General features: G+C 46.1%; 2 protein-coding genes across 3 annotated transcripts in view; both read right to left on the reverse strand.

Moving 5' to 3' along the window:
* Positions 1-170: 170 nt before the first annotated feature.
* NMB (neuromedin B) lies at positions 171-9,138 on the reverse strand. Of its 2 annotated transcripts, none has more exons than XM_004431977.2 (3): positions 3,008-9,138; positions 2,189-2,361; positions 171-451 (listed from the first exon to the last, which is right to left on the reverse strand). In XM_004431977.2, the coding sequence occupies exons 1-3, from the start codon at positions 3,162-3,164 to the stop codon at positions 416-418; spliced, it is 366 nt and encodes a 121-aa protein (XP_004432034.1). In that variant the 5' UTR covers positions 3,165-9,138; the 3' UTR covers positions 171-415. The 2 variants fall into 2 exon arrangements, with proteins under 2 accessions (XP_004432034.1, XP_014644139.1); XM_014788653.2 differs by having other exon boundaries at positions 171-446; positions 3,008-9,130.
* A 4,036-nt stretch (positions 9,139-13,174) lies between these two features.
* SEC11A (SEC11 homolog A, signal peptidase complex subunit) overlaps positions 13,175-13,639 on the reverse strand; it is a 46,680-nt gene continuing 46,215 nt past the window's right edge. Inside the window, exon 6 of the mRNA XM_004431978.3 lies at positions 13,175-13,516. Coding sequence (XP_004432035.1) covers positions 13,466-13,516 — 51 coding nt within the window. The 3' untranslated portion in view covers positions 13,175-13,465. The remainder of the gene's footprint in view (positions 13,517-13,639) is intronic.

A 13,639-nucleotide genomic window follows, 5' to 3' on the forward strand; every position in this document is an offset into this window, starting at 1 on the left:
AACTTGCTTTCGGAATGAGCGAGAGAGAAGTCCTGAGTCAGGGTCAGCCTGGTACTGTGGAGTGTCTGGGCTTTTTGGAGCCACCCCTATCTCACTGAATGAACACCACATCCTCCAGTCCCCTTTCCCTCCCATTCCCTCAAACGTGGCTGGAAGGAGAGGACCAGACATTCTATGTAAAGAGCAGGGTTTTATTCACAACTTCAACAGGGAAGCAAGAAATACAGCGGGAACATAATTTGTGTCTGCACTGGCAATATTCCTGGTGACCCAACCAGAAATCACAGTAATGGAGTAACAGAGATTTGAGCCCAGGATTTACATCCAGATGGGGCCACTGCCAGGGTCCCATTCAACACCTTCCCCGGGTGGACACAATCTAAGCCATGTCGTCGTGTCTTCCTCATTAATGGCATCACTTCTGCAGCATTTGCACTGGCAGCCTCCTGTACTGAGGGGAACACACAGAGGAAGTGACCTGGGCAGAGGGGGCAAATGATAGGGGCATCCTGCCATTCCTAAATGCTAGGCATCCACAGCAGTAGGCAGGGGCAGGCTCTCAGCTGAGGCAGGCCCCCCAGCACCTTTCTCCTTAAAGAAGGGCCTGGGAGGGGTCCGGGCAATGGTTTTCTTAGAACTACAGCCCCAGCCTCAGAGAGTAGTCATGACATCAAAGGAGATCCTGGAAGTGAAGTCCAAGTACAGTGCCTGGTCCTGGGCCAGAGTCAGTTTTCACTCCCCCGCCCCTAGCTCTGCCCCAGACCTCACTTCTAAAGCCCCATCCCCAAGGGCTAGGTACTGTTTCCTAGTTGGTCTGCATGTTTCAGGCCTTTAAGACCAATGGCCCCAGAGGTGACATTATCTCCCTTCAGACTCGGCCAGCCCAAGCTCCTGGCCCTTACATCTGAGGTCCCCAGGGGCTGGTGGTTCTGTGCATCAGGAGGGTCAGGGAGGTTGACTGGGGCTGAGATTAGACCTTTTCTAGGGAATGCCCCTCCCTTCTTTCAAAATGTATGCACTATATTCTAGGCACAGTGGGGGATACAAAGGTGAGTCAGCAACAGGTGCTGCCAAGGAGCTCACAGACTGCTAACAGCTCCTGTTTACTAAGTGCTTTCTGTGCGCCAGGCATCATGCTAAGCATGTGACATAAATGGTCTCATTTAATGGGAGATGGGCACTATCATCTCCATTTGATGGATGAGGAAGATGAGGCTTTGAGAGGTTAAGTGATATTTCTAAGGTCACACAGCTACTAAGTCGCTAGGTTATGAACCTAGCACACTATTGCCAGAACCCACATTCTACCACAGCACACTGCCTTTTGCACACATCAACAAAGTACCAGGGAAGGTGATGTGGGATGGGGACAGCACCAGGAGCAGGGAATGGAGGAGCTGTCCTCTACCAGGCTAGAGCCTAAGGCTGGCTTGGCTCCAGCTTTGGGGCCTTGAACCCTGTAGGTCAGTGGTTTACAACCAAGGATGATAATGGCTCCCTCCCCCATCCCCTCACCAGAGGACCTCTGGCAATGTCTGGATGCGTTTTTGGTTGTCAAAACTGGGCAGGGGAGAGGGAAGATGCTCTAGTGGAGAGATACCAGGGATTCTGCTAAACGTCCTACAATGCACAGGTAGCCCCCACAACAATTATCCAGCCCAGAATGTCACGAGTGCTGACGTTGAGAGACCCTGCCATAGGTCACCAAGGCAGACGAGAGACTGGGAAGAGCACTGGTCAAGGCGAACAAGGTCCAGACTCGGTCTTGGCTGCTAACTGACTCTTCTCCTCCCCTCTCTGGGCCTCAGGGTGCCAACTCTGACCACAAGCACATAAAAGGCACAGCAAAGGTGGACAGCTGGGGTGAGGCAAGTCTGTGTGGACTAGCGGGGGAAAGTCCTGCTGCCAGAGGCTGGATAATCCTAGGCTGTGACTTTAGACTGGGCCATAGGTGAGGGGAAGCTTCTTCCCCTACTTCTTGCTCCATGGGGTTTCCTGCGAGGGTCAGCTTCCTTTCTTTGGAGTCCTCTCCCTTTGAGCTCTGGATCACAGGGAGAGCCAGGAATCCCTGACTTTCTGAGGCCCATCATGCCCTGGCCAGGCAGTCACACCCTAGTAAGCCCAATGCTGGATCCAGGGCCAGCCCTGGCTGAACCTGTCCAGGGCCCGAGGTAAGGGCTTGGCTCACCTGGGTGCGAGGTCCTGGGCTGCCAAGGCTCAGGCCTAGAGCTTTCTTTAGCAGGAGGATCCTGAGCAGATCATGACTCAGCTGCAGCCTCTGGTCCCTCAGTGAGATGTGGGGAGCTGTCCCCAATGGGGATGGGCTGGGGGGCTCCAGACTCTTCTTGCCCATGAAGTGACCTAGAAAGGAGGTGCCGAGGCACAAAGAAGTCAGGGAGTGAGGATCTGATCCCAGTGGGAAAGTTCCCCATCTCTCCCACCTTTTAGTTCTCATGGCAGGAAGATACACAACCTTCCTCCTTCTTCTCCTCACCAAGGAACTACAAAGAACCCTGGGGGTGGTAAGGCCTGTACCTTGGCTTTTCCTGAACAGGTAGAGAGGGTGGAGAGGATGGCACAGCTAGAAAGAGGGTGGGATGGCCCAGGGCCAAGGAGACACTCTGCCAGTTGTGCTGCCTGCTTAGAAGAGGGACGAGAAAGGGCAGGGAAGGAAGTGGAGAATGAAGAGGTGTATGGAAAGTGGAGGTGCAGAGAGAAGACACAGCACACGTTAGAAGAAGATTCAGTAGAGTCTTGCCTAAGAGAAGGGGCATCAGCCGGCAAGCAGATCTAGGATCCAGCCCCAGGTCTCCTTTAAGATCACTGGCTGAGTGATCTTAGCCAAGTCACTGACCTATCTGGGTCTCAAGTTCCCCATCTACTAAATTAGATGAGTTCCAGGGTTCCCCCCCACCCCATACTAGTGTCCAAGGCTGAGGAGCGGCCAGAGAAGGAACACGGGGTCAGAGCAGGATGAGGGGAGCTTGCCGGGGTCCCGAAGACTTACCGGTGGCCCAGAGGTTGCCCCGCGGGTGCCCTCGGATCTTGCTGACCCGGCTGCGGGGCTCCGGGAGATCCCAGCCGAGCGGGGTGGTGCTGGCCGCGAACAGAGCCAAGAGCAGGAGGCCGCCGAGCCGCCGCGCGCCCCCCGACCGCAGGGTCATGCCTGTGCCCGGCCGCGCCCCTGCTCCAGCGTGCCTCACAGCCGCGAGTCTGCGGCGCCCGCCTTCCCTCCTTTTAAACACAAACCCGCGCCCGCAGGGGGCGGAGCCTGCCCCAGGAGCCCGCCCCTCGCTCGCGGCGCCCCGCCCCGCCCTCACCTGACACGCGGCCCAGAGCCCTTGGGCGGGAGTCTCCGTCAGCAGTCCCCTCCAGAACTCGGACCCGGGCGCTCCTGCCCCCGCGTGGGCACCGCTCCCTCGGGGCCTCTGGCCCAAGCCTGCCACCTTCAGGCTAAGAACCTGGCCCCGGGAAGAAGCCGGTTCCCTCGACCCTCCCTCCCACCAGCATTCGGCCGCCAGTGGTTCCTTCACCCCTGAGCAAAAGGGTGAAACTGGCGTTACAGTGCCCAGCAAAGGGCCAGGAACCAGAGGAGCTCCATAAAATGCCTGTCGGCCCCTCTTTGGGGATCTGACCCGTGTTCACCCCTCTCTGCCCTCTCACTGCCAGCACTTACCAGGTGATAGGGAAATCAGAGCAGTGCTCGGGATGGGAATGCAGAATGATGGATGGTGGATAAGGTGCCCCACCCCGACCAGGAGTGGGCGCCCTGCTTGGAAGAGCCTGGCCTATCAGTCGGGCAGCAGGCAGATCTCTGGGTCAGAGTGGAAAGAGCACTAGACCAGGAATCCATATACAAGTGTGACCTCGTTGAACCTCACTTTCTTCAACTGTAAAATGGGAATAACCACATTGCCCTATTTTTAATAATTTTACGTGTTTTAGCACAATTATTCTGTGGCAGGAAGCAGCAGTCCTCTAGGACTGTTCTCTCACAATCAGCACTCTCCTCCTCCCAAGACCCTGTCCAGACTTGTCTTGGAAACAACTTTCGGGTCAGTGGCATCACTGTAGGGGAAGATGCAGTGCTCCAGAATAATGTTTACTTTTGCTTAAATGTTTACTAAACACCAATGTTCAGAGCACTCTGCCAGGCACAGGAGGAGGGGAGACAAAAACTTCCCTGCTCTGAAGGGAGTTTACCATATTACTGGAGAGACAGAATACACAAAAAAGGGAATGATGAAGGAGCGGGGTACAGACCAACCCCTGGACTCTGGACTCTTCCCTGAAACACTGCACAGTGTGGCTGTGACAGAACCCACTCCCCAGTCTGGCTCAATAATGGTACTTGCTATCATTACTCTTGCACATATCTAGCACAGAAGCCCTGCTAGCTCTATGGATCACCATCCTAAAAGGGGAAGCACACATGAGAAGCTGACTGTCATGCTGAGCTCCCAGGAGCATGACACACAGGACAGGAACACTCCATTTCTGGCCCTGGCTTTCTTCCCAATCTCCTTGCTTCTCATCCCCCACCCTGGCATTTACACCTCTCTGCATTCTTGTCACTGCTTAGCCATGATGTGCAGATATAGCTCTTACCACCTTCCCATAATAATCATTCCCTCTGTGACCCCCTCCCTCTCCTCTGCATCAATCATACACTATCCTATCTTCTCTGGTCCACGGATAGAGAAATTAGTGGGAAAACATAGGAGCTTGTATTGAGTACTGCCTCAATTAAATGCTTGAAGAAACTTGATTTGGTAGGTTTATCTTTCCTCATTTTATAGCTGGAAACAGGCTCCAAGGTTGAGTCACTTGCCCACATGTCACACTGGAATCAGACTTCGGGTCTGTTTGGACCACTGTGTCAGGCCCCCACAGTCACACAGGGCAAATGCTGCTTTCCCTAAAACACACCCACCCCTGCTTTACCATTCCAAGTTTACACATCAAATTGGTTTAGATTTCTCAGGAGGGAGAGGGAGCAGGCACTGAATTTAGTTTCACCTTTCTTCTGCAGGTGATCCTAGGATCTTGGGTTCTGCTCTGACAGGTTCATTTATACTTAAGCCAAGCCTTCTCTGACACAGCCTGGGTTCACCACTCCAACCACAGCTCCTGCACTGAGCCCAGATGTCCCTGAATCATTTCATATGTCAGCCTAGCACAAGAAAAAAGGGGCCTCTGAGGACCCTGGAGAAAGAAGTGGGGCAGTGGCTCCACCGCCAGCTATAACACACTGTCCCAGGAATGAGAAGCATTAGGCACGGCAGAGAGGGTGGCTTGTCCAAGACAGCACTTCCAAGTGGGATCTCCCACGGAGTGCCAGGCTCTGAGCTTACAACGAGAACCTCAACTGCCGACCGTCTGTTACCCAAGTCCACTGTGATGGCAAGGGAAGTCCAAAAGCCTCCATCCCACTGGGAAGACTGACAGTGAAACATGGAGGTGCATGGAGAAGCTCTTCAGAGCTCACTCTTGACCCTTCCCATGTTTCTACAACATTCAAGGATATCCACGGAAAATGTAGAGAAGATTCATAGGACAATCCAAAAGATGATTAAGGGGTGAAAGACACATGGCAAATCCTGTTATAACCAACACCAACAAAAGATTTAAACTGCACCATGGTTTTTAATCAAAGATTGCTTGAAATAAAGGACATATATATTACTATTTGCTATATTTTCATTAAATTGGAATCAATTACAAGTGACACCTTTTCACAACTGAATCTTTTTTGTTGTTTTCCAAAAGCACTTACATCCATGCTGTTTTGATTACCAACACTATTTTGATGTAGTAAAGATTAGTATTATGCCCATTTTATAGATGAGTTAATAACTTAAGTACAAAGCAAGTTAGTTGTGGGGAAACTAACGAACCAAATGGAGTAAACCAGAGTGTGGACTTCAAACCCACGAAAGGCACAGAGGACAAGAGAGAAAGTGAAAAGCAGAAATTTAAATCAGACGTAAATGAGTCCAGTGAAAAGGAATGATGACAAACGTAGAGCTGCTCAGACTAGGATACTGTAGAATCACTTTCCCGGCAAAACTTGAGCTGAGGAGATGAGCTCCTGGGATATCTAAGGTCCTGCTCTTTAGTTTCAGAATGGGGAAAGGGCTGTAGAATCAGGATAACAGCAGAATCTTTAAGAAAGGTGGAAGGGAGATTCAGGGAGATTTGACACCATTTCCGAAAGTCACAGGGAACACATAGTGATTAGCTGGAAAATCAGAACATTAACTATTAATGAGGAAATATTTCAGAAACTGAAATTGCCAAAATACAAAATGGTTTATTTTTAAGGGCAATATTCAAAAAGAGAGAAAATACCTACGTCTCATGAGAAAATGATGGCGACCCCAACAGTGGCTAAGAAAGCTAAGCAGCTGCTGCTCGGCTGAACGGCACAGAGGCTCAGGGAAGTTATGAGAACCTAAGCAAGTGAGAAGCCCCCGGCCTGGCATTCATAATTATGTGGGTATAATAGCCATGTATTTCAGGGGATATTTCAGTAACTGAAATAAACACTCTTTAAACTCCAAAGAGATTTAAATGCTTGGGAATCTGATAATCTCATTATTTCTGGGAGATTTACTAATCTGAGCAAATTCACGGAAGAACAACCTAAATTTAGCCTCTAAAGAAGAATTCCTGGGGCTGGCACGGTGGCGTAGTGGTTAAGTCTGGCATGCTCTGCTTCGGTAACCCAAGTTTGCGTGTTTGGATCCCTGGTGCAGACCTACATCACTCACCAGCGACGCTGTGAGGGTGACCCACACACAAAATAGAGGAAGACTGGCACTGATGTTAGCTCAGGGACAATTTTCCTCAAGCAAAAAAGAAGATTGGCCACAGATGTTAGCTCAGGGCGAATCTTCCTCACCAAAAAAAAAAAAAAAAAAAAAAAAAAAGAATTCCCAAGGGCCTTGCAATTGAGGGATTTACCCCAAATCAAAGAGTATCATTAGGGCCGGCCCCGTGGCTTAGTGGTTAAGTGCGCACGTGCTCCACTGCTGGCGGCCTGGGTTCAGATCCCGGGTGTGCACCAACGCACTGCTTCTCCGGCCATGCTGAGGCCACGTCCCACATACAGCAACTAGAAGGAAGCGCAGCTATGACATATAACTATCTACTGGGGCTTTGTGGGAAAAAATAAATAAAATTATAAAAAAAAAAAAAAAAAGAGTATCATTAGACTTTATAAAGGTAGAAAGACTGGGTTATGAACCCAGCATTGGGACATAGATAAAAGCAATAAACTTTGAGTTCTGGCTCTGCCATCCATGGACCAGAAGATCCTGGGCAAATCTCTTAGCTTCTGGTTTCTCTCTTTTGTAAAATGGAGTTTGAGGACTAAATGAGAGAAAATAAAAATTTGTTATAAACTCAAAAGCACTTAGCAGAGTACATGGCAAATTCTAAGTACTCAATATTATTAGATGGATCCTGGGAAAAGCAAAGCCTGCTTAATTCCGAAGCCCATTATAGTGGGAAAAAGTTTCCCTGGATAGCAGCTAAGGCCATGGTGTAGACACAACAGTCAAGAAAACGTCTTGGCAAAATGCCTATTACATCGTGAGTTGTTTGATAAACTAAAATACCTCAACTTTTGACCAATTCCAAGAAATGAGTTCTATACAGCATTCCTTCTTGTTTTGCTTAAATAGGCCGACAGCTTTTATCAAAGCTTCATGCTAGTTGATTTACTTACTTGCCTGACATAAGTCCTGAGTACAAATTCTTCCAACTAGACTCCTTCAATTAAAGCTGGAATCCTGCTTATCAATCTAAATAAACTGGCCAATTAAAGTAAGAGTTCTAGAGAAATGATTCTTAATCAAGAGTAGGTGGCATTCCAGAACAAGGATCTACAGTTTGAAAGTCATATTCAGTATAATAATATATCTGTATACAAGCGAGGAGTAACTATTATTTTTATAATACACACTCAACAAAAAGCAAGATCAAATATTCTTGGCTGGTGAGGATAAGAGATTGGATATAACAGACCTGTGGGGGTGGTTATCAGAATGGAGAAGAGGTTTGAGATTTTTATGTTTCTTAAAAGAGGCTATGAGTTTTTAAATTTTTTTTTTTTTTTTTTTTTTATTTATTTTCCCCCAAAGCACCAGTAGATAGTTGTATGTCGTAGTTGCACAGCCTTCTAGTTGCTGTATGTGGGACGCGGCCTCAGCATGGCCGGAGAAGCGGTGCGTCAGTGCGTGCCCGGGATCCGAACCCGGGCCGCCAGCAGCGGAGCGCGTGCACTTAACCGCTAAGCCATGGGGCCGGCCCGAGGCTATGAGTTTTAAAAGATTAAGGAACACTGTTCTACAGGAAAGCTAGATGGTACCTGGCTGATTAGATCGGTAGCTGGTCTTCTGTGAGGGGGCTCTCTGCAGAAGTTGCCAAACTACCTACGCTAAAGGAACATTCTCTGAAAGAGTTCTATGAAAATCATTAGGCTAATTAATATAGGGATTATTGCATAATATCACACAGTGCCTTTGCAGTGAGATTCCAGAAGAGAAATTTCTTGGTCCTTGGGTATCATTATGAATTTTTTTTTTAAATTCCATTTTATTGCCCATTCCATAAAGCATAGAAATAATGATTCCCTCTTCACAACAGCCCCTAAGGAGCTGAGAACCAACACTATGCATCTCCTCTAGCAGACAACAGAATCTTTTGATGTGTCTTGTAGGTATTAACCTCATTTCTGATTTCATCCTTTTCTCCTCCCACACTTATTTCAACCCCAATTTCTTCAATTATTTTCTGTCTTATCTCATAGTACTAGATGTATCTTTATGCTCCAAATCCTTTTTTGAACAGAGCAGGGTATAAATAAATCTAAAATGTGCTAGGGACTAGGGGATTTACAAGAATGAGTCAGATGCTGGCCTTGTCTCAATACCTTCAAGGAGCTGGTTGGGGAGCAGGACACACATCAAGACAAACCACTCTAAGGACAACGTTAAAGAGGAACATGAACAAAGTCCTGGGCAGCACCGAGCATACACTCAAGAGCTTAGTCAAGAATTAAAAACAGGGCCGGCCCTGTGGCTTGGTGGTTAAGTGCGCGCGCTGCGATGCTGGTGGCCCGGGTTCGGATCCCGGGTGCGCATCGAGGCACCACTTCTCCGTCCATCCTGAGGCCGAGTCCCACATACAGCAACTAGAAGGATGTGCAGCTATGACATACAACTATCTACTGGGGCTTTGGGGGGAAAAAATAAAATAAATAAAATCTTTAAAAAAAAAAAAAAAAAAAAGAATTAAAAACACTCCCCTTTGAGCTCCCTGTGCATCTCTCTATTGTTGCATTTATGATCCTATGTGGAACATTTTGTTTACACATTGCCCCTGTTAAGGCTCTGAGTTCCTGGCACAGGAGGGACCTTGCCATAACTCATCTTTGTATTCCCAGGGCCTAGCCCAAAATCTGGCGCAGAGTAGATGCTCAATCAATGTCTGCTGAATGAGAAAGCTTTTAGTAGGTAAAGAAGTGAGCAGACACCCCAGGCAGAGCGACTAGCACAAGCAAAGACAGGATGTCTGTCCAGTAGCACAAGCAAAGACAGGATGTCTGTCCAGTGAGACCAATGTCAAGGGTATAAGAATGTGGCATCCGCTGAGAGCTGAGGCTAGAAAAAATCCTGAGGGCCTAGAATGCTATATGACACTTGGAAGGCAATGTCCTCACTACTTCTTGATAACTTCTGCATATTCTAGTCTTTAACACTTAGTGCTTACACAGAATTCTTTCTACACCCAGACTCACCATAGTTGTGTGTGAAAGGTCATATTTGTTGTTTTATTTCCAAAAACCTATCTGGTATAACCCTCAGTTCTAGTAAGGGAGAATAGTGACAGAGATATACCTGGTCAGAAAACAGCCTGAATAGGCAGTACTGACTGGAGGAGCATCTTGAGAAAGGTGGACAATCCATTTAGCCAGCCAGAATCAGCTGGATCATTTCTGAAGCTCAAGAGAGTGATAAATGTCATAAGAAGGGTGCCCTCAGAGGCTGAGATAGCCCCGACACCATCTTTGGAGCGGTAATCTGGACTTGGTAAACACACTTATGCAAATGACCAAGAAATGCACTCAAGGGTAACAGAGCCTGTATTCTAAGCATAGGCTCTCTGAGAAGGCTATGACTCCCTAAGAAAAGTGACAAATGCCAATACTTCTCCCATCAAAAAAGAGAGCACAGGAAGAGTCCAAGGACATACACACAAAAAAAGAAAACAGGATTAATATCAAAAATTCTAGAAAGGGAACATGCTGTTTAAATGGAACCATGGGAGATAAAGTTTTCAGATTCAAATGTGGCAAGACCAAGATAATGTACTTACTAAATAACAGGAAAGTACAAATCACTTTAATGATTCATATGCTTTGCCCCAGAATAATAGCTCAACAATAACGCTCCCATAAGTTACTGCCACTGGTTCCAATGCATGGTTATACGAAACATTTAGTATATGTTGCTAGATGCTAGGAAAACAGAGTGCAGTGTCTGTAAAATGGGGCTCCTGCACTGGAGGAGCTTACAGTCTGCTGGGGGAACTTGAGGCCATATCCACAAACTCACACAAATAGCATAAGGCTGCAAACACTGAGTGACAGAGGAAGAACAATTACTTTGTGAAGAAAGTGAGACTCAGATAAGCAGAAATGAGAGTATGAGATATTATAAGTGAAAACACAGCAGTATAGCATAAGGATGCTTAATGTTAGTTGAATTCAAAGTTTGAACTTCTAATGTAAGTGATATGTAGGGTAAACACAAAACTTATGGTCCAAAAAGAGACACTTCTTAAAGTAAAAGGGGTACTAAAATTAACTAACAGGTGGAAGTGATCTAAAACAGGCACAGATTGGCACATTGCAGGGAACCTGGGACATATAGTCAGCCAAGCAACAGTGAGTGGTTGACTGTTTCTGGATTCAGGGGATGACAATGAGAATGGAATGACAGGAGTAAAAGTAGGACTTACAAGTGACTAAATATGGTGGGAAAATGAAAAATCTCGGTGAATACTCCCTTCAACAAAAAGTGAAATTTGGAGGAGAAGTCTGCAGGAATTGCTATGAGCTTAAGTTTAAAGATGGGATAATCAAGTGGAAGCGTCCAGTGGGAACAGAGACATGGGACTAGAACTGAGGACAGGCATTTGGAAATAACTTGTAGAGACTTAACATCTGGAGTAATGGGAGTGGATGAGTAACAGCAGAGAGGTAATTCCATTATCAAATTCTCATTTGCAGTTTTATCAATTCTCATACTCTTCAACAACTCCCTTCACTCACAATGTTTAAGCCCTCCCAACTTCCCACTTGGCCTGCCAAATCTCAAACAGCTTATTATTCCATTTAAACACCAAATCAAACATCTCTAGCATTTCTTACATTTTCAAAGAGCTTTTAAAATACATTATATTTACTAACAAAGTCTCCTAGTTTTAAGTCTTAGGTTTTAGCACTAAACTAGACAATATAAAAACTGGGAACACAATACCTCTCTCCACAAATTATCTATTTTTGGCTAATAGTGATTCAAGTATTTTTAAATGATTTGATTACCTTTCAGATTAACTTTCAGAGAAATTGAGCTGTTGCTTCCAATTAGAGCATCTAGCAAAGGAGGAAAAACAATAATTTCACAAAATTGGGTGCGAAAATATACAAGTGAGGAAAATATTAATGTTTTCCTCCCAGTAAGTGTATAAGGAGGAGAAATCTGGATAGCTGAGGATACAAGTACAAGCGTTTACACTCAGGTAGGATAGGCTCACAAAGAACCCTGGATCCCAGCCTTGGCGAGCAAGGCAGACTACTTTTCCCCAAAAGCAGTCCCAGAAAGGTGGGTACAAAAACAGAGCCAGGGCACTGACTAGGACCAGCAGTAAACCCTCTCCTCTGCAGGTGATCAGGAGGGAAAAAATGGAGCAAGTAGCAATTTTCTGCCATTCCTCCCCCAGGGGGCTATTGTAGCACTCTCCCTGGCTCAAGAGAAACGTAAGTACCATATAAGCCTCACAGACAGGTTCAAAGAAGCACCTGTTAGCAGTGATCTGCCAAGTTTCATACTCTGTTGAGATCATTAAGAGCCGATATCCAAAGTTTGAAGGCTAAAGCCTAGTTAATGGACTTAGGATGGCACTCTTCTCTACAGGAGAGGGCTTTAGAAGATGAATTGTCCCTATTCTCATTCTATTAGCATAAAAGTATGGTCTCATATCCACCTCAGTTGAACAAATAATAGGAACCGTTCCTTTAGCCCAACACAGATAACTTGCTTACTTCGAGATTTCACATTAATACAAGAAGAGAAGAGAAACAAGAGTATTTCGTGCTTAAAATACATTGGCTTCCCCTACACACCCTATTTCCTTAACTGCCTCAATATTAACAGGAGAAAAACACAACTGGGCTCTGCATTCACTACTTCAAACCTTGCCTTCTTGAAGACCACAGAGAAAAGCAAAGCCAGGCACTGAAGAGAACAAGTTCAGGCAAATCTGAGTTTAAAGAAAACAAGCAGCATGCCTGCCCTCCGGCACCTTCCTCGTGCCCCCTCCAGATGCTAAATCACACTGCCATGGTGTAGACAGGGCTGAGAATGTCTCAAGTGTAGAAGAGGTTATGAGTCTTTAGAGCCAAGTGAGATGTTCTGAACTTCTCAGCAACACTAGCTGGGTTTACACATCTGAGTCACACCTTAGTGAAGAATCAATTTTATGACTAAGAGACTTCCTATGAACGTCAACGGCTACTTTTGCTTCACAAAAACAAAAACCAAAACAAACAGAAAAACAGTTGTTAGTATTAGGACAACCTTCTTAGCCAAAGGACTGTTCACATCAAAGCCTTTATCTCCCCAAGGGGTGCTAAGAACCAGCAAAGGAAGGCAACTTTCAGAAGCTTTCCCGACAAACACAAGTCAGGGATAAGGGGTTCAATATGCAAAGTCTTTTATTTAAAATTTTGAAAAGTTAAGACTTCTGACCACCTCAGTAGATGCCATTCCCATTATAAGGAGGAATGACAGTTTCAAACTCGTGCAGAGCTGCATTTTCATTTACAGAACTCTGTAGGCACTTTAGAAGTGAAGCTTGGCTTCAAAATACAAACACTAGGGGCTTTGGCTCAACCTTTTAATATAAAAAATTCACTGATGTACAAAAATGTGAAAGTGTGACAATAACAACATATGAAATCCTGTGATTGAAAGTCCCCTTGAGTGCCCGCCATGGTGCACATGCACCAGCCCACACAGGCTCTAGTGTGGAAACATAAACTAATGCAAACCAGTGCTACCAAGAAGCGCCAACATGTGTGTTCTCCATTCCACCAATCACAGACCAATATCCACTCCAAACATTCAGTAACAAAAAGGACGGCAGCTTCCAGGAACACAGCAAGGCAGACTTCTTACTCACGATGGACCAGCACAAATAAACCCAGCAAAAAGAGTACTGCATACTAGAAAATAAATACAGAACCACAAGTCAGAGAAGCTTTTAAAAGTTCACAAGTCCTTAGAGTTAATTAATAAACTGGCCTTTTGCGACCACGATAAATTACTAAAGTATCCAATTACTTTTT

The sequence above is a fragment of the Ceratotherium simum genome, chromosome 3, assembly GCF_057802395.1.
Source record: "Ceratotherium simum simum isolate JZ-2026a chromosome 3, ASM5780239v1, whole genome shotgun sequence".
Classification (NCBI taxonomy): domain Eukaryota; kingdom Metazoa; phylum Chordata; class Mammalia; order Perissodactyla; family Rhinocerotidae; genus Ceratotherium; species Ceratotherium simum.

Excerpts from the sequence above, each read along its gene's own strand:
- NMB (XM_014788653.2), bottom strand. The coding sequence starts at position 3,164 with ATGACCCTGCGGTCGGGGGGCGCGCGGCGGCTCGGCGGCCTCCTGCTC. Across the intron at positions 2,362-3,007 it reads GGGCAACCTCTGGGCCACCG|GTCACTTCATGGGCAAGAAG; the intron begins GTAAGTCTTCGG and ends CCTCCTTTCTAG. Across the intron at positions 447-2,188 it reads GCCCAGGACCTCGCACCCAG|GAGGCTGCCAGTGCAAATGC; the intron begins GTGAGCCAAGCC and ends CCCTCAGTACAG.